Source organism: Rhinolophus sinicus, chromosome 5 (assembly GCF_057876585.1).
Source record: "Rhinolophus sinicus isolate RSI-liver-muscle chromosome 5, RSI-T2T, whole genome shotgun sequence".
Taxonomy (NCBI): domain Eukaryota; kingdom Metazoa; phylum Chordata; class Mammalia; order Chiroptera; family Rhinolophidae; genus Rhinolophus; species Rhinolophus sinicus.
In genome coordinates this window covers 104,700,849-104,727,705 of record NC_142505.1, presented here as the reverse complement: position 1 = coordinate 104,727,705, position 26,857 = coordinate 104,700,849, and the positions used below count along the sequence as shown (strand labels likewise).

At 37.9% G+C, this 26,857-nt stretch overlaps 1 protein-coding gene across 8 annotated transcripts in view; it reads right to left on the bottom strand.

Annotated features, from left to right (window-relative positions):
- The window catches only part of RANBP17 (RAN binding protein 17), a 255,550-nt gene that overhangs the window by 88,633 nt on the left and 140,060 nt on the right, over window positions 1-26,857 (bottom strand). For 7 of the 8 annotated variants that reach the window (XM_019741153.3, XM_074313890.2, XM_074313893.2 and 4 more), the window contains 2 exons: window positions 8,208-8,267; window positions 414-487 (listed from right to left, as the gene is read on the bottom strand). In XM_019741153.3, coding sequence (XP_019596712.2) covers window positions 414-487; window positions 8,208-8,267 — 134 coding nt within the window. The remainder of the gene's footprint in view (window positions 1-413; window positions 488-8,207; window positions 8,268-26,857) is intronic. The other variant, XM_019741162.3, reaches the window with a different exon arrangement.

The window sequence follows — 26,857 nt, the reverse complement described above, 5'->3', positions numbered from 1 at the left end:
GACAGCCAGAGGCAATCAAACCTCTCTCAGTGATTCCAATTTGCAACAATCTCTTCAGTTGGTTTTTGAAATTGGGTATTTTCTTTTTAATTAAAAAAAAAAAAAAAATTGCTGCCCAACTGACCTGAAGAGTCAAAGTGTGTAAACTTGTAAAAACCATGTTTTGATATTGCATGCTGCAACTGCATGGATACCTTGACAAATAACAGTATCTTCTAAATGGTGAATTTTAAATATGAGAAACTAAGTTTCAATTAAGAAGCATGCTACCATGCTAAGAACTAAAGCATTATTTTAAAAGTCTTTTCTTAAAAATTAATATTTACGAAGAGATTTAAACACAGGAAAAAGATTTATTAGATTCAAACCAACACCAACAAAAGAAAAATCAAAGAACCAAAGCAGGAACTCACATTTTCGTCATGAATGTTTCTAGAACGTGGTTGTCATCTGTTATTCCTAAGACTTCTGACATACGGGCATATACCTGAGTGAAAACATTGAATTGTTAACAGCTTTATCATTAACATATATTTTCAAAAGACTATCAAATTGAACAAATGGAAGATTTAATGAATTGCTGCATTCACACTAAAGCAGGCAGTGAGTGAGGAGAGCAAATGAAGGATTTTTACAAATGCTTAGAATTTTAAAATTTATCCTCTTTTTTTTGAGGAAGCACTTCTCTTATAGTTTGAAATACATACACACCCACACTCACATACTCATTTTACTCCAAGCACACTAGATAACTTTTTTTACTCGAAGTGGTAAAACCACCCCTTTCTCAAAGATGGAGTATGTGTAAGCGGCTGGAAAGTGGGTGTTTCAATAAAAAGCTCCAACATTTAAAACATTTCCATCCATTCCAGATTTTAATAAACCATCCAATAACCCAGGATTATGTTAGGCAATTATTTAAAAAAAAAAAAGGATTTCAAAATTAAAGGAAGTTAATAAAATTTATAGAAATTCTCCTCTAATATCTCTCAATTAAGCTCCCCCAAAACAGAGACAGGTCTTACTTTCCACGCTGGAACTGAAATCCCAGGCTCAGGAATTCTCTGCTGAGTACATCAGTGCCTGGGGATCCACTTAGCTTCCAATTAGGGAGTGTCGGTTGCAGAGTTTGGGGTTCAACATTTCAGCCCCAACCCAAGCCACATTTGAGCTTATAAACACGTATCCCACTTCAAGTGGGGAAATGCCACTGGCAGCCAATGGAATACTCCCTCATAGCCTGGCAAAGCCGAGAGGTGGGTTGACACCTCCATACTCCCTGATGCTCTGGTGTGATTCCAGGTTATCCCTGCCAGACACCAGCTGTATGGGATTTCTCTTCTGTGATTCGATCCCCTGTGATTGTGTTTCTCACTTTTTCTGGATCTGCCTATTGCCTATGGTATGGCAACTTAGCTTTCACTCCCTCTGCCTTTGGTTTTTCACATGTAAACAAATAGCTTGATATACTGCCACAGGTCATGAAGATGAGAAAGAAATCACAGGGCACCCACAGTTATCGGGTTATACGAGGAAGGAAAGCTGTTCACTGCAGAGGCTTGCATTTGGATTGTAACACTACTCAAACCAGAAGCCTGTGTCCCAGGCTTTCAACCCAAGTCCTGTGACCAAAAGCTCCTTAGGCTGGTAGAGTCGATCAGAGGGAGAGAGAGAGAGAAAGATCGAGATGGACATTCCTGTTGCCTCTTCTGCTAACTCTGAGCCATACAGAAAAGCATCTCAACTAGTGTATCTGTGACTCTGCGCATGAGAGTAGGCCTTCATCTCTTAGAAGACTGAAGCTATCACTGCATTTGTAAGATGTCTGGGGAAAAGATGAAGCTCGGAAGAGAGAACCTAGGGAAGTTAGTTACCACCAATCCTCCATGATCAGAAACCTTGAAGCATGCAGAAAGCTCAAAGGAAGAACGGTCCATAGGAAGGGAAGTTCCCCCATCTCACCATGATCCTGAATCTCTCTCACGGGTGGGAATGAACTGGGTCCCTTGGAAAATTTGATACTGTTACGACCAATGGCATATAAGGCCCTTCACACCTTGACCCTAACCTGCTTCTCATCTTCTACTACTTCCCTCAACCGGAAGCCACAATGAAATGCTGTTGGATAACTGAGGCTTCTCATGCAATTTCAGATCTCTATGAGTTCATGTGCTGTTCATTTTGCCCGAATAAGCCTCCTTCCTCTTCTTCCCTTGATTCCCATTCAAAAGTCATCTCCTCTGAAGCCTTCCCATGCACAGTGAGTTGAACACTCCTTTGTGTTCCCACAGCACCTGGTCCATTCCTCTATCATGGTACTTCTCACGTCGCAATTGTCTGGGTACCCATCTTCCCCACTACACTGTATTATTATTTTTAAAATCAATTTTTACACTTTCAAGACTTTATAAATGCTATTTTTATGGCAAAGCTCAGGATTAATCTAATTTTGATTTTCCCCATGCCACATTGAATAATAAAAATAACTAAAATGTGATTTTTAAACATTGAAGACATTTTAATGTTAAAAAAATATTTTTATTGCTAGTTCTTACAAGGAAATTTTCTGTTGTGTCCCTGGCATTCAAGAAAGGAGAAAATTAGGCAGTCGAGTCTGTTGTGCTCTGCTGTCAAAACAGTTTCTCAAAGCATCAGATTTGACCCAATAAGATACCAGGAAAAAAAGTCAACATTGACACATGGCAGTGCTTTAATCCACAATTATCCTTGTAACTTGCACCATTCCTTTTATCATCCATTAGCTTTGATTCCCATTATCCCATCTAGAACTGTGTCAACGCTTTTGTCCCTAAGGATTTCTCTCCACTACCAGGATCTGACAGTCAAGCTTGAGTACTAAACAGGATCATTACCTCTTAAATCCACTTATCTGATCTACTGAATAGTAAATTGAAAAGCTCATTAAGAGCAACAATCTGATTTGTTTTCACGTGTGACAGGGTCATTTAAAATCAATGTATGATTACTGCATTTCTTTTAAAAGACTGTCTCACATTTTCCAAGGCACCTTATCATTCAGACAACACGCAGATAATACGAAAATGTCTTCAAACATTTGGAATTTAATTATGCCATAGACATACATAATTTAGGGGTGGGAAGTAATTTGTCCAGTGAGGAAATATCTTTAAAATTGTTTATCATAAGTCACAAGTCAATGAAGCTTTCTACAGAAAAAATTATAATACAATATTCAGGGGTTTCTGACATGTTCTTAAACTTCTATCACTTTGCTCAAAATAATTTTTATGACAGCCAGAAGAAACTACATTATGGTAGTCATTTTAAGGAAGGATACAGAAGTTGGCATAGGAATGCAAGGAGAGGAAAATCTCACTATAGTTCATATATTCCTAATCTTTCATTTCAGAATCAATCAAGATAATTTGATCACAGTGAAAAATAAGCGAAGATCTAAGCAGAAAGAGACTAGCCCATTTGCACTGCCCACCTTTCTCTGAAGGATACATGAAGTTGAACAAATGGTTGTGTCTGTGGTTATGTGTTTTACATCACCAGAGATGCACACCTGGCAGCCTGTGCCTGCTGCCCTCTCTTCTTTTTTAATATGCCTGTATTTCTCTATCAGACTACACGCTCTCTGAGGGCAGAGCTGATGATGCTCTGGCTTTTAACTCCCATGCCTAATACTCAACAAATGTTTGTTAAAGGACTGAAGAGAATAAATGTTAAAATGCACATTTTGGCTGATTCCATTTCCTTTATAATTTTTTAACAAAAGGAAAACAACACATACAAGGACTTTTTTTTTTTTTTTACACAGAACTTTTTTTTTTTTTTTTTTCTGTAAAGGTAATATACCCAAAATGTCACTCACCAGAGGTGACCACTGGTAAAATTTTATTTAAAAAGATGTAGTTTTAATGCTTAAATAATCTTTCTGGAAGCAGCTCTTCCTGTAGATTCAATAAGAAGAGCTCTCCTCCTTTGAATACTCAGGGCATCAATAGTTGCCAGCCTGTCAGTGGCACTTCTCATATGATATAACAGAATAGGTCTTGTTTTAGTATTAATTTTCCATGTGAATATGGAAAATTCATTTTCCTTCACTATTTCAGGCATGTGCTCTACTATTTCCTCCATTATTTTAAGCATGTGTTGCCTGAGGACAGGGAAAATGTCTATTTCTTTTTACATCTCCAGAAGTACTTAGAACACCATCTTGATAAACTTAGCAACATAGAAAAAGCACAGGCTTTGGTCCCAAAGAGATCTGGATTTGCATCCTGGGTCTACCACTGACTAGGTCTTACTTAAAGTCTCTGAATCTTGGTTTCCTATCTGTAAAAAAGGAATAATAACACCTACTTTATGGGCTTTTGGGAAGAAGAAGTGATGATATCTGATACAGAGCCTGGCATTTAGTGCTAGACAAATGTTGCTTCCCTCCCTATTCCATTTTATGGACGTTTCTCAGAGTAGGTGCTAAAATTGTCAGCCATTATCCTTCCTTCCTTCCTTCCTTCCTTTTTTTACAAGAAGAAAATTGGAGTGAAATTTATTTATAATCTTGTAGTAGGGAAGGCTTGTCTAATCAGAGTATAAAGCCTAGATGCCACAAAATATCAGTAAGTTGGTTATCTTAGATGTTTCAAGAGAAGATTCGTTAAATAAAAAAACTAACAGAAAGGGAAGAGGTGCTTACCTTGAAGATTTTCACAATGGCATAAAGAAACAAACAAACAAAAAAACCTTAAAATTTATATTAACTTTGAAATCTTTACATACATATCCTGTTAACACACTCTACTCTCGGTCAGAAATGGCATTTGTTAAAGGCATAAAGCTTCAAAATTTCATGATACCAAAACAAATTCTTTCTACTCTAATACAGGAAGTTGTTAGAAATGTAAGAAATTACCATTATTATAAACTTGTGAAGGCATGCTCCTAAAAAACTGTTTTAATATGTTTGTTTTCTTCTCTCTATTTTACTGTGCAGGTTCTTTGAATTTTCAGAAAAGAGCATCTGGATACGTACATAACACTTCAAAGACCTAACACTTCCCTAACATTTTTTTTCTTTTAAAGTTTATTGGGGTGACAATGGTTAGTAAAGTTACATAGGTTTCAGGTGTACAATTCTGTAATACATCATCTATATATCTCATTGTGTCCTCATCACTTCTCTAACTTTTTAACTGACCAAATGACAGATATTGCCTGGCCATATGCAGGCAGCCTAAGTGACCTTATATCTGGTTTTTAAAAAAGAAGCCAGACAAGATAAGAAAACCAGACAAGGGAATAAACATACAAATAGCAATAAGATTTTGAGTTGTAAATTTAATAAAGAATAAAAAGCATGCACTGTGATAATTTTTTAAATTACTTTCTATTTCCAATCCTAATCCTTGGTCTTGAGTATCTGCAGTGTTGTCTCTAACATGCTGGTTATAACTTTGAAGAAACTAATTATGTCAATCCTCAAATTTGAAGTAGATTACAGAACTGGGAAACACAGAATATTAGTTCCTAAAGGTTGCATGGGTATATAATGACAGTCACAGAAATTCAATAACAGCCCTCTATGAAATGTACTCAAAAGCACCACATGAAACAAATTAAAAAGAACAATGAATCGCTCATTCTGTGCAAATAAGAAAATAAGAGAAAAACTAGTTCTATAGGTTTTCATAAGAGATGTTATAATGAATTAAGATTTTGGATAATGAATCTTCAGAAAATTACAGTAAGTTAATACCCTTAGGCCTTCTATAAATGTTTAAGATGTTATAACTTCTGAAAGAGCTTTTGTAAGCAGGCTCAGTGCAGAAAATTAGCAGTGCTGTGAAATCAACAACAAAGTATTCTGCCGTTAGATGATATACTTTCCTGAACCAATTTATTCTCAAAAATTCACACCCAATAATACAAAATTGGTACGACAAAATTAAAAAAAAAAAGAAAAACTCTATAATTGTTGTGAATTTTAAAGCATTGCTTCAATCTATTGAAATGACTTATCAATCAAGATTTTCAATTGGCTTTAATTTGGCAAAACAAAACCTATCACCAGAAAGGATCTGATGTAATGCAAGAATGAATCTTTAGAAAAAGAATTTTGGGACTGAGTGTGAACTCACTTATGAGGAATAAGAAATTGATTTCCACATTTTTGTCTCAGGCTTCAAGTGCCCTTCAGGTCAGTGCTGTACTTTCTATGAGACAGACCCATTACAGTGAATGGCAAGGGAGGGAGGAGAAAAAGAGGTGTAAGAGGGAACTGATAGAGCATTTAATGACTTAAGAGGTAAATCATTTGGAAATAAAGATAGTGCGCTCGTTCATTAATGTTTCAAGCAGAATAAAACATGATCATCACAATTAACTTATAACCACACCAAGAGAATTACTGGTACAAACATCAATGCTGCATGTTAAACACACAAACTCAATGATGCTGACTAGATCCACACCAATCGTGGTTGACTAATTTTTTCCATATCATTTAAAATAACATCACAGAATACAGGACCAAAATTAGGTTTAAAAAAAAAAAACTTTTGCCAGAATTTAATTTTAAAACCACAATATATGTTGGAAACCAAGTGGGAGAACTTTAGGAATCGGCTTGCCATATTCAGTGGAACACAGAATGGCATTTGATAAAGAGAATCTGGCCATGGAAGTATAAAAGAAACATGAATGCTAAGTATTTATTTCAATTAGAAAATCTGAATCCACCATCTGTGGTGGCCATCTTGCTGAGGGGACATGTACCTAACAAATCTCTTAAGAGGCATTTTCTATCTGCTTGAATAAGCCATTGTATAAGAACACTTGGAGCCACCACTTCGGCCTCTCATTTCCTTCGCTCCACATCCTGTGGCACAAAGCGTGAGCTCAGCAGGCTGGGTGCAGGGCTGCCTGCTGCCTTGTGATAATCCCCTCTCCCAGTAGGGGCCTCCACTGATGCATGGCTAAGAACCTGCTTCCTCTTTTGCTTGCACCCAGTGGGGTTTCCATCCCTAACTTGGGCCCACATCCAGACTGCTAAGGAAGGGCTCCAGATGCTGCCAGAGACATTTTTGGATTAACGTCCAAACAATCATTTATTAGGAAGAGGAGTACAGGTACAATGTGAAAACCAGCAACACTGGTAATTTTGGAGAGGTTCTTTCCCTCCCACCCCCGACCAGCTCTAAGGTCTAACTACCACCTGTTCAACAGAAGCTGGCTGTTTGCCTCCTTTTCCTTCAGGGAGCCACTGACTAAGGATCTCCAGCAGCATGAACCTAATGTCTCCCGACAGGCCTTCGCCAGCCAAGAGGGACCCGGGTGGAGGGCACCAGTTATTGGTCACAGGATACACAGCCCCTCAAAGACTCCTGTGGTGCAACCAGCTGAAAGCCAACTAGAGAAGATGGGGAGTGTACATTTGTCCTGACACAGCTTTGCTCCTGCTGGCTGCCAACTCACTCCGTGTCTGGGGCCAAGCTTCTGTTAAACTAGTCTTCTGTGGTAAAGCCCTGGGTAAATATATTATCTTCCCAAGATGTACGAGAAGCTAACCATGGCCCTGGTGCAAGGCTATTGGAGGACGGCTTGGCTAACTGTGTAGAAGGCTTTGAGACCACGGTATGAAGGGGCATTTTATTTATAATTCTTTGCAACAGCCAATTTGTAAGATAACGTGATTAGATTTTGGAGCAAGGAAGCTGATGCTGGATGAGGTCTGCGAGAGGGTGATGGTAGAGGTGAGGAAGCGGGACTAAAAGGCTTTGTTTGTGGTAATCCCCCATACCTCTTAAAGGCATCAGCCAGAGGCATATTCTGGCACAAGGGATACATGTGTTCCATACTGTTCAATAATAGATGCCAGTCATTGTAGCCAAAGAAAACTTTCTCCTTTCAGGTATGAATAAATGGTTAGAATTGGCCACTTAGCAGCGCTATGATCGAGAAACACAGGCTGCTTTCACGGTATGCAATCACGCTGAACAGTCTTTGCATTTTCATACTGCTTATTAGCTGACCAGGGAACCTCTGGTTACCAAACACGCACACTGCGGGATTGCTCAGTGCATGGAAAGAGAAACAAGACAACGCACCCCTCCCTTGGCACAGCAAGCATGTGCCCATTTTAGTACGAAGACTCTGGGGCTGTGGTGAGACAGGCATACGATTGGTGATCCACCACGAGAGCCGGCAACCCAACTCACCTTCACTATTTTCCAAGACTTCTCTGGAACTCTGGACACATCACTCCTCAGGCGTACAACCTAAAAAGCACAGAGTTTAGGGACCTGCCACCTGGCATCAGGGATAAGGGAAGAGCTGAAGGCCTTCCCAACTGCAGATACAGGGACAATGTGGCTCAGGACCTTTGTGGCTGTCACTTACAATGTCCTTGGGACTTAGATTGTATTCTGGAGGCCACGAACAGAGGCATGCTAAACTGCTGTTCAAAGCTTGGATGTGGTTATATGGATGACAGTGGGTTTGCTCCAAGGAATAATGGAAAAAACCAATTACTAAAGGATAGGCCTAAAAAAGAACCAATTATAAATAATACTTGACAGAACTATTTTTAAGAATCCGTCATTTCCCATGAGGCACTCACATTATGCAAGTGCGACGAGGGGGGCTAACGGTTTAAGTAAGCCACGTCATCTTTGCATGAGTGAAAGCACATCTTTAATAAACAGAACTCATTCCTGTCCTCACTCACAAAGAAAGTGATCATACTGAGCCCCCCACCACCTAATCTAATTCTTACACACGTACCTCCCCCCATTCTCTAAACCACACCGAATTATAGTTACAGTGGGTGTTAAGACTTTCACCAGGGCCCCATTTCCGCTTCTAATGTCTTCATTTTATTCATACATGTTTTCTGTTAATATTATTCTATTTCTGCCTCCACATGGCCTCTCTGAAACACGCCCCATTTCTTACATCCAAGAGAGCTTCTGTGCCTTCCTCCTAAGAGATACTCAACTCTTTACCGCTCTTGGAAGAACTTGATATAAGGAGTAGAATAGTGGCCAGGGAATGGAAAGGGGGTGTCAATGACATCATCCATATTTTCACGACTCTGTCAAATCAGCTGGTTTCTTTCATTATATTCTCAAATTTTACTCAAAAATCTTGTTTTTATACCTCTGTGTCTTTTAATTTCTGCCTCTCACACTAGCCTAGCTAGTGACAACTTTAACTTAGCTCCAATGCAATGGGTCAGATGGCCCATTCACGCCCTCAAACACTAACACCCAGCCCTCTGAGTGGGCGGTATCTGCAGCAGGGTCTCCCCAGTGAACACTTCCACGGTGAAAAGCAGCTACAACATATGCAGAAGCCCATGTCGTGGACCAAGACCAGACACAGTTGGCAAGGAATCAGATTCTTGTCTCAGTTAGGAAGACAGAAAGGAGCAAGGTAATTGTGTATATAATTTAGATAACTTCAACACAAAATGTATGCGTAGTGCAATGCACACAGCGTTGAGTGAGTCTCTGCTACTTGCCAGCCTTGCATGACTTAACTCTGTAATCCTGGTTAAATTATTTGGCCTCTCACAGTCTCAGTTTCTTCATTTGTAAAACAGAAAGCATAATATCACAAGAAGTAATATCACAAATTAGGAGGTTTCTAGCAAAGTCATTAAGGATAGATTCTGAAGCCCAACACTAGCTGGATTCCACCACTTACTGAGTGATTTTGAACAAGTTCCTTACCCTCTAAACCTTAGTTTTCTCAAACATGAAAGAAGATAAGAGCAGGACCTAACTTACAGAATTTCTGAGAGGATTAAAGTAGTTAATTTATGCAAAGCACTTAGAACAGTCGTGGCATTTAGTATAATTCCCATGAGTGTGAGCTACTATCATTGCCATCACAGGCTATATTCTGCACATCACCTAAGTTCACAATTTAAAGCCCTCATCCTCCTTTCTGGCGTCATCACCAATTCGTTTCTTGTCTGTAGGTTAAGTTGTCAACTCACTGGGTTAAGTAGATAATTTACACCCTTGTGTCCAATAAATTATCATCCAAGTCTTTCCAATTCAGATCAGTGACTCCACCCAATGCTCCCAGTTTTTTTTGCTAAATGAATGCACACAGACAAGGGGTTTCAGAATACCATCATTGGTTTAAAATTATCAAGCGTTTTTTGCAAAGGGTCAAATATATGATGATGGTGGTCAGCACGCAGTAGGGCGTGAGGATATCGGATTATAATGTTGGACACCTGGAACTTACACAATGTTATTAACCAGTGTGACCTCAGTTAAAAAAAAAAGTTTTTCTGTGATAGGCTCAGTAAGAACAGAAAGGGAATGGCTTTCATATGTAAATATAGTATTGATCTCGGACACTAGATTATGGGTTGAGGTACAGACAGTTGGTTTATGAGTGAGTAGGATGGATTACATCAAATATCTAGGATCTAGCTTAGTTCTCCTGTGACTGACTTAGTTCTCCTGTAGCCAGGACTAGAGGTCCAATCAATGGTTGTAGAGATAAATGTTTCCCTTGGTAAATAAAACAGCAAATATGGGGATGAAACTTGTGCTGTTGGTCTTACCAATCATTACACTTAAAGCTGAGCATGCCGAGACCAACGTCTGAGTCCGTACACACACAGGCGACGTGGTGCAGTGGGAAGGAAGCGCACTGGGGTTTGGAGGAAGATGATTTGGTTGAAAACCTGGGTCTGCCACTGAACAAGTTTTTAACTTTCCTGAAATCTATTCCATGTTCTGTAAGGTGAAGATAATCATACCTACCAACGAGGCTATTGCCGAGAAGACTAAATGAGAAACTGTAATGAGTAATGTCACAAAATGGTTGAGTGTACACAAAGGAGAAGCCCAATACAGGTTAAGTGAAGGCTGAAGAGAAAACACTCTCAAATGATACTTTCTAGGCATTTCTCACTCTACGTTACCCAAAAATAGAGAATTCCTAAGTTATAGCGTGGACAGTGTTTTAGTAACCAGTGCCAAGAACTTCGGGAGCTTCAGGAATGCTAAGGCTGGAGAACACTGTGTAAGGCGCGGCATCTGCTGGGGAGTGTGCCATTATAGCCGCGACTCTAAATGCACATGGCCAGAAAAAAAGGGACCATCATGTATGAACACAGTTCTCTGGTGTCAGGAAAGTGGACCAAGGTGGGTCGTGGAAGAACGTGGTCATAAACACTTGGAGAATAAATGATCGAAAGCTAAAAAGGGTTAAAACAAAAATTGAAAATTGCGAGTCTCTGCAAATGTAAAGCCACCAGTATACTAAGGTGCTTTGCACATTTCAGTACTATCATTTTATAATTTTCCTGATGAAAAGGTGTGAGAGATTGTTCACGGAAATGCATTTCCAATTCTGTAATGTGAATCAATCAGAAAATGTAATTCACATTGGAGAAGGCTGCTTCACAGCCAACTTTGCTTAAAAACATCTATTCAGTAAAGGGAACCTGGCACTGGGGAGCCACACGGGCCTCGGGGAAAACAAAATCCCAATAAGGAGGCCAAATATGCTTTTCTATTTCAAGATTCCTTCCACAGAAACATTATGGGAGATACAAATTAGGAAAACACTGAACTTAACTAATTCAAAATGTTGAAAAAATATTTTGCATTTGTGTTTTATAACCGAGTGCTTTTCCCACATCTGTCCCAAGGCAGCAGATGAAGCGTTCTATTCACCAATGCTAATACTAGCAATTGGAACATGCTCTTTGGCAAGGCAGAAATAAGATAATTGTTCAACATAGGCTGGCTTTTCAGAAATACTGGAAGCATTGCCTGTAATTATAGACATCTGTCACTGCTAGCCACTCAGTGCTAACCCTGACATCAATATACAACCATAGCACTAAACTGCCTGCAGGCATAGCTATGGAGACCAGATACGCGAGGCAGGCAATCATCTGCTTCATCCCAACTATCTGTCAAAGGTTCCCAACCACAAATAGCTCTTACATTTTGTATCCTTAGGATAATATGTTGATTTATTTTAGATTCTCTAATATTTACAGTCTAGGCCATCTACTAAAATAAAGAAACAAAACTTATGGCTAATGGAGGCAGTTACTGTTCACAGTCATCATAAAAGGTCATAGCTCAACCCTCAAATGTTAAAAATTGATGGCAGCTTTAACCATACACTACCGTACAGATGTTTCCTTTTGTAGAGGCAATTATTTTCAATAGCAATTCAAAATGCTAAATACAATCTTTCATCAGCAAGTATGTTGCCACATTGATCTGATAGAAATGCTCATATTTTAAAGGCTTTTTGGAGAAGCAAAGCTAAGTTTCAATGTTGAGTATTAAAGAACACAGATTGTCAATTTGGGTTTAGCTGTACATATTTTACTGCATCTGGCAACATTTTTTACATATACAAATGATGTCGAAAAACTATAAAATGACATTGAAGGATACAATACTTGGTTAACGAATAAGTCACCTGACATAATATTGCTGGGTGCAAAGCTTATTGAAATATGTACGTGTACATTCATATTTTTAAAAGCCCAAAGATACACTGTAGCTTTAAACATTACTCTTTTTTATTTTAAGCAGGCAGAGGAGCTGAAAATTATTAGACGTTTAGACTAATTAGAAATAAACACTCACAATTATCATAATGTGTTACTAAAAACCCAGATATTTCTTGGTCTGCTCACAACCGCCTATGCTGAAGAGAAACTATTAATTACTGACAGACAGTTAGCTTACAAGTGAGCTGCATCTTAAAAACCTCTTTTAAAATACAATTGCTAAATGCCTTACAGTGCTGTAATGTGAGACAGGTTCAAATCTTATTACTTCACTGAAATTAAAACCTAAGTTTTAATACTGTTCAAGTCGAACAATGATTCCACACTTTATTGCTTTTGAAATCCCTTGATGATCATAGGAAAAAATGCCCCCGAGAAAAAAAGACTGTTTTCGATAAACAGAAAATACAGTTTGCACTCTTAGCCTCTTTGTCATCACAAAAAAAGGATTTAATGCCAATTCTTTAAAAAAAGACTTTTTCCCCACAAAATGTGCACCTTGTGTGCCATTTGTAAAATCAGTTCACTTTCTTTTATTTATTACTGCAGCGCGGCAAGGCAATAAAGAAGCTACCGATAGCTAATAAATTACATGCCTTTTAAAACAATTCTCTTGCTACAAAAACATGTAACTACAAAGGTTTACATTTACATGGTACATCCCATGCAATGTCTATATTTGTGTCCTATTAACCATTTTGGCAAATTGTGGACTTTTACCAAATAGCAGACAGGGAAAAAAATAAAGTGATTCACAAATGTCGATGTGATATAAAATAAAAGCCTTTCTAACAAACGACTCTTATGCTATTTGCACTTTCTAAAAATCTTCCAAAATTTATTTTAAAACATGTTTTGACAAATTGTTTTATGCATCCAAAAGGTATTAAGAGATGCTCTAATCAGGGTTAAACTTTACTCAGTGAACACTGAGACCTAAGAAAATGCCTTTTTGTCCCCCTAATTTTTGTTCCTGGCATCAGGCAGTCTTTTAAAAATCATAGCTCCTAGCAATTACTTAGAACAAATTATAAAGTCAAGATCACTGGATGTAAGGCAAAAATGCCACAAGTCTGTTCCTTAATATATTTTGTATTTTTAAAAAGATACAGAAACTTGGTTATTTGAGAAATATTCATATCAAACATGTCTCGCTTAGTTATAATCTTTCTTTTAAAAGATATAATTTTCAGATATCCACAGAACTGCCTAAAAGCCTTACTTTATGAAAGTAAGCTCTGTATTTTGTCTTTCAGGTTTATCTATGTACAAATGAATTCTGAAATATCTGCACTCCAATTCCAGTATTAAATTGTTAAATTAATCAGGGTATTTGCTTAATGCTCTCATCCTCTAATCTCACGACGAGCATGTATTTATGAGGTAGTGTACTGTCTTTTATTATTAATTTCCTCCATTTCCTGTAATAGCTATCATAGCTGTGGCTTTTTTATTTCATACCTACAAAATTTCAACTTTGTTCAATTATGCATGATGAACAATGCTTCAATTTTCAAAGCACAAACAACTTGGTTCCATTTCATCTTTACTTCAAGATGACAATCCATTAGACCAATGAATACAAATTCTATATTCTCCAGCACTCCATTTCGCCATTCAGATCTCTTCTCCCTTTCTCTTAAAACCAGCTTGATTATGACGATTAACAATTAGGAATGTATGAGAGATATTTTTTTGAAGAGTTCAATGAAATAATTTTATTTCATCTTCACAGATTCTTTAGAGGGGAACCATAGCCATCACAATAATAATATTCTATAACATATATATCTACATATGTAGATAATCCTGGTATATTTCCTAATTTATCTTTTGCTTCTTTTTAATAGTAAATTCTCATGTTTGTGGACATGATGACCTTTCCCCACACTGTAGCTGATTTAAAATCATAAAATACTCAATTAGCAACTAAGAAAAAGAGCTAACAAAATGTCTACTTTCTCTATGACCCCTTTCTCATCCTCCTATATCTCACTGACAAAACTTTATTTAAAATCTTTAGTTACTTGGACTATCCTCCTTTTGGCTGGGAGAGGGCTCATTCATCGTATTGTATTCCTTAGATCACTAAGAATGTGCATTTAAAGCAGGTAGGACAGGTATCATTACACCCATTTTTTTTTTTAGATGGGGAAAATAAAAGTGGTTAGGAGAATACTCAAAATTACACAATAAAATGGATTCTCCTCCAACTTCCTGTTCACAATTGTCACTATTTGACAACACGGTTTCCTTGCTAGTAGGGAAAAACATGTATTCACGGACATTTATTCTACTAAATCCAATTAAACTTTCTATTAGATGCTATTTCGTTCAACGCATGGAAAATAACCTTGGACTTGTATCTGGTAACCTATCTGACAGAGTGGAAGTAGTGGGTGGTTCCTGGTGCCAACTGAGAGGGGCAGGGGAATTCATCTGTTTTATTAACTACCTTCTTAGAAGAGATGGAACATTCATTTTGTCATCAACCTCCTTAATTTGGAAAACATTCTGAAGTGTTCTGTTATTTAGATCTCTTAGTCTTATTTTGCAATCTTGATGGGAAAGTAGAAAACATGCAGCTGGCCTCTTCTGGCACCAACATGCAACAAGCTCCTCATTGTACTTGACTTACCTGTTTATGTAACACACAGAACTGAATGACACTAAAAGAAACCCCAAGCATCCCCTGGGATTCCTTTCTGGACGTCCCCAAATCACATCAGGTGTCTTCTTATATGTTCCCACTGCTCTTCTGCGTATCAATCATGGGCCTTATCATATTGAACAATGATGACCTGTCAGCTTTGCCTGTGTTCCCCACCAGTCTGTGACGGCAGGACTCCCTCTATTCAATACTGTGTCCCATTGTCTAGCACATAGAAGGCAATTACATGTATTTTTAATTCCAATGTGTTTTTCTTCCCAACACCACCAAGCAATTCTCCAATTCTCAGTGGGCACATGTCCCACAAATTTAACTCAGTTCTGATACCATCTACCTAGAGATAGTGTCAGATCCCACAGGTGAAGGGCTCAGTCCCACATGACTGCCCCTAATTCCGACGCCAACTGTAAGTCCACGTTGACACCTGTGCTTCTGACTGACTAGCTATAGATCAAATTCCAATGACCCCTTTCTTAGGTTTAATTTGCTAGAGCGGCCCATAGAGCTCACTAGATTACTTACTAGATTACTGGTCTATTACAAAAGAAGGTAACTCAGGAACAGCCAGATGGAAGACATGCTTAGGGTAAGGCACGTGGAAATGGGTGTGCAGTTTCCATGCTCTCTGAATGAGCCTCTCTGCCTGAATCTCCATGTGTCCACCAAGCCAGAAAGCTCTCCAAACACAGTCCTTTTAACTGTTAATGGAGGCTTCATGACACACGCCTGACTGATTAAATCACAGGCCATTGGTGACTGAACTCAATCTCCAGCCTCTATCCACTCGCTGAAGGTGGGGGTGGGAGCTAAGTCCCAACCCTCTAATTACCTGGTTGGTTCCCTCTGGGAACCAGCCCCAATCCTTAGGCACTTTCCTAAAGTCACCTCATCAACATAAACGCAGGAGTAGTTGAAAGGGGCTTGTTATAAATATCAAGACACCTTTATGGCTTTTATCACTTAGGAAATCCCAAGCATTTTAGGAGCTCCGTGCCAGAAAGGGGGATGAAGACCAAACATACATTTCTTGTTATAAATCACAATAAGTATTTTATTAGTGAATGAATAAAAGAATAAAAGGGTGACACTGATCTAGCCCCAAATAACATTGTCACAGCTACTATAAATATCCTTTTCTAATTTACCATCCTTAAAAAGTGAACATTGGCTGGTTCCAGTTCACTGTTTCATAATGAGATTGCTCCCATTAATAATACCTACCCCCGAAAAATGACTAGGCTCAGAATAAAATTTCTCTGCTTTTGTCACCATGAAATCTGACTATCTCATTCCACCTATCCATACCTATATTAAATCAATCAATAAGGAAATAGTTGAAGATCTAGATCTAGCACTGTCCGAGTTGTACTGACAAATATAAGATACACACAGGACATTGCCTCTGTCCTCAAAATTCTTACTTTGTTAAGAAAATAAGGACAGAGCAGAAAACACTTCAGGAGCAAGACTGAGAATCACTGCTCATCGTCGAATGGATTTAGAGTAAGATCTAAAGGTCAAATCTTGTGCACGCCACTGCCTACCGCTGTATTCTCACTCCAGTGACTTCACTCAGTTATCACTGAGATTATTCTGAAGATGAGATGATCGAATGCATGTAAAAGCTTATCATCATAGTGCCTGGCGCATAATAAACAATACATGAGCGCTGGTATTGTCACTATCATTATTATTTAACAAAGTTTTAACGAATATGATCCAAGTATTAAGAATGGTAAGAGTGCATAGTGAACAGAACATGGAAGGATGGGCATCCTGTGGGGCTGGAGGAAGTGGGGAGAAGGAAAAAGAGAACAACGCAATCCAAGACAAAGATGGCGAAAGTCAGCCTGATAGAGGGGAGCTGTGGGAACTAAAATTGGCTAGTAGGTGGAGCTAGATTACGGAGACCATAGAAGCCCAGGAGTGCTGGCCTGATGGAGGCAACAGAGACATCTCTGAGTGGGAAGCGCCCCGTGATGAAAAGCGGTTTGTTTACAATTTGTTCGACTAAGTGTGTATGATGGACCACAGCCAGAGAGGTCAAGCTCTTATCCTCCTAGGACCCTTCTTGTCTCTGACAGCACATGTTCCCTCTCCTTGACATTCTGCCCTTCATGGACACACTACTCGCTGGTTTTCATTTTTCTAATTCTTTATTTTTAGTTAGAAGCTTCTATTGACATCCTGAACTAAGAGTCAGTGCCTCCATCCTCACATACCCAGTTCCTTGGGGAAGGTTCATCTGCTCATGAGATTTCAATTAAATATGTACCAAAATAACTCTAAACCCACAGTTCCAAAAGTAAGCACTGAATGTGGAGAAGAAATTCCTCTCTGCCTCGGTTGTATTATTGAAAAGTAGTTAGGATTGGGAAGTGAAAAGGATTGCCAAACTGTGACTGTTTTGGCTCTATTTCTTTGAACAATTAGAGTAAGGTCTGAGGTACGCCAGGGACTTGAAACAGATTACTACTACCTATGTTAGTTATATAAGAACACAACAGTAGCTCATCTGGTTCATTACTGTCTCTGATTTCATCTCCAATGACCTACCCTCCAATCAGGACCATTAACCTCAAAAGATTAGAGCTGTATTCCAGATATTTCTATCTTACCTTAATAACTGGTTGAAAATCTTTCATTCATGGACTTATCAAATCTATTTGTATTTTCAATTTGTGACACTACTTGAAAAAATGAGTTCCATAAATTTTATTATCCACCATAGAAAGTAGAATTTCCTCTTATTTTCCCTGAACTTTATGTAGGGCTGTGGAGACTCCTGAATTCCACTATTCAAGAAATTTCCAAGTTGTACCAAGATCCCGATTAAAAAACCAAACAAACAAAAGCTTGAGCTTCTCTCTTAAGTATTTAACTTTCTAGGCTGAAGAGGGCTAATGCTTTCATAACATTGATTTCTATAGTGTGTATGTGAGCTGTGCTCTAAAAAAGTAAAACAAAAACATAGATTATATCTATTAACACTGTGCTTTTAAATCATTTGAACTATTGCATCTTTGGGGTCTGTTTTGTACAGACCATAATTTTGGATGGTGACATATGCCAAAAAACATGTAATAACATAGCCATTCAATTCTGACTAGAATCTTAAAAGGCCACCTAAGGCCTTACGTTGACAGAAAGCCCAGAGAGAAAAACAAATGAGCTGTTGTAAGTGTTTAGAAACAGGCTACACTTGTTCCTTTACTTTCTTTTTAAGTGAAAGCAGTTTTTAAAAACCTTGAGAAAAGCAGACGTGCAGGACCAAGTGCCAACAGCCTTTCGCAGTGACTAGAGAGGAAAATGGCCATAGACTATCACAGGCTGGGGAGAGTCAGGGACTACACCAACCAACGGCAGTGTGCTCACCTGTAACTAAAGAAAACGCACCATTCCCGATTCCTCCCGCAGAACCCTCTAGCACATGCCAAATCATCCTTTTGATACGGCCACATTTTTGAAAAGCAGTGTACAAAAGGCAGAGAGACCACAGTTCAAATCCCCAGTCTCAAGTGTGACCCTGAACAATTTTCTCAACTGCCCTGGGAATCAATTTCTTCAGCTACAAAATGAAGCTGATACCTACCTTGTAAGGCTGTAGAAAGGATTAGCAATAATTTGGACAAAATGCCTCACGGCGTCTGGTCCACAATAGGGACTTTGTAAGTACCACTGTCAATGAGAATATCAGTTGCATATCTAGAAAATAACTACGTTTATAAAGAATTAGGAATTTTCATTAAATTGTACAACACTTTTTTTAAAGGATAAGTAAACCATCATTTACATTCAATTGCTATTCATGCATTAATGTATCACACTATTTATACAATTTAAATTTTGAGGTCTGAGAATAAGTAATTGGGAAGGGAGGAAAACATTTTAATTACATAACATAAAACACACTGCACCTAAATTAAAAAGTACCTATTCTCTCGAGGATTAAATGAGACTACCTTAAAAGCATCAGGTTTTCAAAGAGTGGTATGGATTCCTAGTTTACTGTGAAAAATTCTTGATCACTTTGAAAGCTTTTTAAGAACTCAAAATGGCCGACAGTAGGTAAAGAGGATATAAAAGCAGATGGTTTGGACAGTCTGAATACAAAAAAGCAGGTGCTTAGCAAAACAGAAGCATTTGCCAATTTGCCAACTGCTGGCTCCTGCTCCCACATTCCGCCTGCATCCCCCCCACATCTGCTCACTGTGCTCACGTGATACACAAAACTGACTCAGAAGATGAAGAGTAACAACCTGCAAATCAAGAGCCTCCTGAGATCTGTTATTTAAAAATGGAATTTCCTTTTCTTTGCAAGTTTCTTTCACTATTTTACTCTTAGGTGGAAAAATTGCTTTCACATTAAGACACATCTCTTTGATTGAAGATAACTATTTTAACAAGAGCATAATAAAGGGCTATTAATGCCTAGGTTATGGAACACGTTAATATAGACAGATGCAAACTAACTGAAAGCTTAAGCCAGGTTTGCAGGTTATATTCTCTACTACCCAAGTACAGTAACAAAAGAAGAAACTGCCATAAATTAGCTTCTAAAAACACAAAGTAATCACAGCATCTCTTATCACATGCAGAACCAAACGACACATACTTCTCCCAAAGTATCACACTTTTGTTTTGCCTCTGAACAAACAAAGGTAGCTTCGAAGGAGAATATGATATAATTTAGAAGGCTGAAGATATATAGTCAGTTGAAAAAGTAAACTTAACCATCACATGGGGAGAGGACCCAGATGGGAAGCAGAGTTCTTCCGTTTCAGATTCCCTGATTGGTGCGACACGGGAGTTTGAAGAAAACAACAACAACAACAACAACAACAACAACAGACCTATAGAACTACTTAGCAATTTAATGGACACTAGTGAAAAATGAGCATGACTCAGACATCACTGAAAGGCAGCTGTGTGAAAGATCCAGGGTATCGCCAAACGGAGTGAGGGATGCTGAGAGTGAGTCCTGGTAGCTACCAAACTAGGACAGAGATCCTGCAGAGTGGCCAGGGAAGCTGAGGGTGACTTTCTGGCACTGGTGACGGTGACATGTCAGCAGAGGGCTCACACATGCCAGCTCCAGGACCCAAGGTCAGGTTTACTTTGCTAACAGTCAGCCTCCTAGGTGGCCTCTCTGGTTTTCACCCCACCACTTAAGGGTACTGAAGGTCCAGGGACAGGGATGGTGACGATGATGATGAAGACAATCTGAGCAGCGAGCATTTACTGAGCGCTTATTATCTGCTAGGCATTATACTACTAAGTTCTAAAATAATTCAAGCTAAGAAATCTGGCTTGACTTTTCTTTACACACAGAAACCCTGGATTTAATGCCTAGCCTTCATAGCATATGCTAAAATACCTTATAATAAAACAACAGCCCTTTTGATTTAATAACATGCAAGCATCACTCAAATTATTTAATACTGTATTTAGTCACAGAAAAACCACCTGAAACATAAAGTGTTCTCCCAACAGGCCGCTTCATACATTTTTATGCCTGGAGCCAAAATCCCTCACAAGCGAGAATACTCAAGAGAAATAATAATATAAAAATCATATGTCCTTCCCATTCTCAGTTCCTCTGAACCAACGCAGAGCTCTCCATGGTCTGTGACATCCAAAGAAGATGATGACAAAGGAAACTACAAATTATTCTGTCTCACAGTAAGTTATAACGTCATTTCAAGTGAAGCAAAGCACAAAAAGGGATTTCAGAGAGAGTCACACACTCAGTTTTAAAAGGTCCTCCAAATCTGATCTACGCTGCGTTGTGGAAGGCAGATGCTTAAGGAGAAAACACCTTTAACAAAACATAATGGATACTTGTTGCTGTTGGGGAAGGGCCTGGGTGCCGTTTGTAGACAGCAGTAAGCAAAAGTGGCTGAAATGGCTGACAGGCAAAGTCTAGTTTGTATTTTTTCCTGTCCAGGATTAAGACACTGCCACCAGAATAACTTTTCTGTAATAGCATCTCCATCTTTAAGACCTAGTTCAAATGCAATTTCTCATGAGATGCTTCCCTTGACTTCTTTCATGTGACACTGCATAAACTTCCTATGTCATATTGTGCTGTCAATTATTTATCCTCTGTCTCTTCCACTAGTCTGTGAGCTCTAAGCACAGTAATTGGGACATAGCAGATATTCAATAAATGTTAACTGAAGGAGTGAATAAACTATAGTACTGAAAATCCTAGTCCAGCAAGTGAAATTGCCACGGAAAGGTAATTTGCTTCTGTGGACCTTACTTCTGTATAATTAGGAAATGGTGAGAAAATGTTTTAAAGATGTGAAAGCATATCTTCTAATAAGAGCTCATCTGGAAGCCTCACACGAGTGACAGACGAAGGCAGAGCGCTGTGTTTCATGGAAGGGGAAGACGATATGCCCAGCTCCCCTCCCATTGCTGGAAACCAGAGCAAAACTACCAGAGCACATACTTTATGATCCCTTCCAGTTCTATAGTCTACGGTTCTATGATATCATTTAGTACTTCAAGGCAATATGTACAAGGATTATTAAGAGGAAAAATTCCACTTTTCCATTGTCCTTTAGGAACAAAAACTTCAATTTGGAACCATATTTTCTTGTAGTGGATTATTTTGTAGATGTATCAAATCTGGACTCACTAATGAGTAATTATGGAGCCATTTATCCTACTAGCTTACCAGATAAAATCTGTTTGCCATAATCGTTAATTTGAAATACAAAATGTCGCAATTGATCAAATAAGTTTAAAAATAAACTGTTCAGTAATCTTTTAAGAAACCAGGCCTGTATTACTCATGCCTGGAAAGGAAAGGTAAATATCTATGCAAATTTCAGTCTTCAGGTACCTTTGAGCTAAGAGTTCTAGGTCTGGATCATTAGCTAATAGTGATGGTCATTCCTTCTGAGCCTTAATTTTCTCTTATCCAAAACTTTATAATACTTGCTTAATATTGTTGTTAGAAGGACCAAAATAAATAAAGCGATCTAGCATACTGACTGGCACCTTGTAAGCCTTTGAAATAGTCTATATTTCACTCCCTAATAAATATGAATGAACTAAAAGAGACAAGCTTTTCTAGAGTTCTACTAAGAAAAAGTCATTTGTTTGGTCATAGATAACCCAAACACCCGTCTTACCTATTGGTAATTTATTAGTAAGAAAAGATGATGTTTTGAATATACCTAAAATCTGCATTACAACCGAAATAGGAAATTTGGAATAATTCCGTATTCATGATGGACATAAATGTTAACTTTATCTACAAAGGGCAGTTAGAACATTTGGTTCAAACCCCACGTGCAGCAGTGGCCACAGTCTGGACTCTAGGGCCACAAACAGGAAATCTAGTAAATATGTATCTTTACTAGATACCCAGTTAGACAGATGGCCTCCAACAATAGTTTTTCCTCTATTACAGTTTGAACAATTGAAACCATTTTTTAACAGAAAGTTATATGAAAAAGAGACCAGTCTTCTTTTAAGAATCACCTATAAATCTTAGGAGAGAGGCTCTACAAACATTCTAACAGAGATATAGAGCACAGAAACCCAAAATAGCAACTTTATTACATTACACACCAGAAGCAAACCAATGGCAACATCAGGGAGGAATTTAACTTCTCCATTTCCAGCATCAACATAAAAGAAAGATTCTGAACTAATGACAGGGCCTTGTATATTTCAAACAATCTATGTCTATTGGTATTTCACCAAGAAATTTGAATTTCTTAGTCAATTTATTCTGAAGCAATGTATAGTACACATTTTTACATGATCTATACTAAATAGGCAGGAAAAAAAGCCCAAAGAGTTACCAAAAACCAGAAGTACATAAAATACACGATGAATATGCCAACTGTTGTAGAACAGGTTTTACTCAGCATTAGGTCATCATTCATTACCTTAAAAATGGAATCTTGAATAATCATACAATCCTAAAGAAACTGAGCGACTGGATTCAGAGTTAGCAGTAGCAGAAGTTAGATATTCCTACAAATTAGTCCTGCGAAATAATCATTTTGATTTTAGTCTTCGCTAAAGTAACTTAACCAATTCTCCAGTTTAGGCTTTTTGCTGGATCAAAGTGTACCTCTGCATTTTTTGGCATCATACTTGATAAATCAACTTTAAATACAAACTTCCTTAGTTGAACTCCTGTGTCTGAATATATTTTGTTTTCATTGGGAAAGAGACCTTGTCTTGGTCTCCGTTTAGGAGACCATGTTATAGTGAAAGATCCTCTGTGATACTCATTTCCAGTAACTAGCTATCCCAGTAGAGAAAAGAGGAGAGAAAGAAACACTTTTTGGGAACTTTGCAAATGTTTCTTAAATGAATGGTACGAGGAAGAATCAGGTGGGGGTGAGTAAGGACTGCTTATTAAAGGACCAGAATGGCCTCAGGGCTGTCCTAATATGATCAAGTAGCCAACAATAGTTTCTGTTTTTATTCATTCAATTTCACAAAACTAGACTGAGATAGAAGGCAGGGGGAAGATATAGGTAGTGAGGAACATTCTGAACGTGGAATAGCTTTTCGTATCTTCATGACACATGACTGCAACTTCCACAGTAGGATAAAAAGGTTCTTGAGTGTAGAGCAGACATCTACCTCAAAATATTCAAGAGTTTTTTTAAAAGTTGGGTACAATTTTACATGCAATAAAATTTACCTTTTTCAAAAGTATACAGTTCTGTAAGTTTTGACGAATGCATATAGTTGTGTAACCACCCCCATAATCAGGATCTATCTCAATATATCAACCATTTCCATCACTTCAAAAAGTTCTCCACGGCCCCACTGTGGTCAACCTCACTCCTATCCCTGAACTTCCAAGATATTTTTTGTAGATTTCTTGGCATTTTCTATGTAATCATGTCACCTAGGAATAGAGACAAGTTTTATTTCCTCCTTTCCTTCTGTACATTTAGTAATTTTTCTTTCTGTCTCGTTGAACCAGATAGGACTTCTGATACGATGTTGAACAGGACGGGTGAAAAGAATATCCCCACATTGTTACTGATCTTAGAGGAAAAGCACTCAGTCTCTCAGTATTAAGTATAATATTGGCTTTTCATAGGCAGCATTGATCTGATTAAGGAAGGTCCCTTCTATTCCTGGTGTAATGAATTTTTACTGAGTGTTAAAAACTCTTTCTGCATCTATTGAGATGATCATATGATTTTTCTTCTTTAACTTGTTAATAAGGTGAATTACATTGACTGGGTTTTAAATGTTGAACTTGCCATGCATTTCTGGGATAATCACATTTGGTTATGCTGCATTATCCTTTTTATATATTATTGGATTGAATCTAAAAATATTTTGTTGAGAAATTTTGGGTCTATGATCATGAAGGATATTGATCTTTTATGTAATATCTTTATCTGGTTTTGCAGTTGGGGTGATGATGGCATCAGAAAATGAGTTGAAGAGTATTTCCTTCTCTCCTATTTTCTGGAAAAGATTGTGCAGAATTAGGATTATTTCTTCTTTACGTGTTTGGTAGAATTCTCCAGTGAAACTATCTGGGTCTGGAATTTCCTTTATTGGAAGGTTTTGAACTATGAATTCAGTTTCCTTAAAAGATATAGGACTATTCTGGTTATCTATTTCTTCTTGAATGAATTTTGATAGTCTGTATCTTTTACAGAAATGGTCCATTTAATCACAGGTGTCAAATTGTATTACTTTATTATTCATTTAATATCTGGGATCTGTACTGGTAGCCGTGCTTTCATTCTTGATGTTCATTTGTGCCCCCTGCCCCCCGCTTTTTTGTCTTGTTTCTTGGCCAGTATACCTAGATATTAATTAATTTTATTTATCTTTTCAACCAACTTTTGGTTTCAAAGATTTTCCTTACTGTTTTTCTGTTTTCAATTTCACGGATTTGTGCTCTTAACTTTATTATTTCCTCCCGTCTTCTTGCTTTGAATTTAATTTGCTCTTCATTTTCTAAATTAGGGGTAGGGAACCTATAGTCCATGGACCAAATCTGGCCCATGATTTTTATGGCCCTTTAAGTAAAAATGGTTTTCATATTTTAAGAAAGTTGTAAAAACATAACAAAAATGAAAAAGAACATATCCTATATAGACTATATGTTGTCTGCAAAGCCTAAAATATTTACTATCTGGACTTTGACAGAAAAAATGCCAACTCCTGCTCTAGATTACTAATTTGAGTCTTTTATTCTTTTTCTAATTTGATTGTTTAATGCTTTAAATTTCACTCTAAGCACTTTTGAGCAGTATCCCACAGACTATAACATTTAAGATTGTATTTTCATTCTGTCAAAAACATTTTTTATTTACTTTGAGACTTCCTCTTTGACCCATGCACTACTTAGAAGTGGTTGTTTTATTTCCAAGGATTTGGTAATTTTCCAGATATCTTCCTGAAAACATACTTTATAGGATTTCTATTCTTTTAAATTTGTTAACATTGTTTTATGGCCCCAAACATGGTCCATCTTGGTGAATGTATCATGTGCATGTGAAAAACATGTAAACTCTACTGTTGTTAGATGAAGTGTTCTGTAAATGTCAATTAGGTCAACTTGTTTGGTGGCATTACTTAAGTTTTCCATAGCCTTATGCAGATATTGCTCTGTTCTATAGCTTTTAGATGGCCTATTAAAAAAAATTTTCTCGTTCCTGTTTCTCTGTGTTTCTGTTTGGCTAATCTCTTTAGATCTACCTTCGAGGTCATTCACTGATTCTTTCTTCAACTGTGTCAAGTGTACTGATGAGGTCTTCAAAGGCATTCTTCATCTCTGTTAAAGAGTTTTCCATTTTTAGTATTTATATTTAATTCTTTTTTATAATTTTCAACTCCGTGCTAAAATTACTCATCTGATCGTGCATGGTGTCTACCTTTACCATTAGAATCTGAACATATTAATAATAATCATATTTATCTTAAATTCCTTGCAGTACAATTCCAACATCTGTGTCATAGCTGAGTCTGGTTGTTCTCTTGGCAGTTGGCTGTTCCTTTTTTCTTCTTTCTTACAACTTTTTGTTGAAAGCCAGACTTATTGTGGGTTTTGCTCCTGGAAATGTGCATGGCTTTCTGGTAGGACTTTTGTGTGGGAGTTTAAGTTAATAGTTAGGAGTTGGGTTAAGTCTGAAATTTTTTGTTGTATGGTTTCCCACAGTATATCATAGGCTTCAAACTACTCTTATGACATCTTTTATTTAGAGTGGGGGCTGATTCTCAAGAGGGGCTTTCTTAATGTCCGCTCCACCCTCAGCATCAGGTCTCCCCTTTGTGTTGTGCCTCAGACAGGAGCCATCTTAATGCTCTTGCAACTCTCCCACCAGCATTCCACTATTATGTTATTATTCGCCTCTTATTTGTCTGGTGATGGGGAATGGGGGAGAGTGTTCTCTGTTGTTTTGATTAGGTCTCAGTCTTAGGCAGGCACTGTGTCTCTAAGTCTTGGGGGTATGACCTGCTCCGTGCTCCTGCAGCTGTAGTTCTGGGCCCAGCATTTCTTTTTGTCCTTGCTCTGATACTGGGCAGAAAGTCGTCTCCCTACTCCCATCCCCACCTTATTCCCTCACCTTGGCTGCAATTGAGCTTCCCTGGTTTCTTTTCTTACTATGTAGCTCAATACT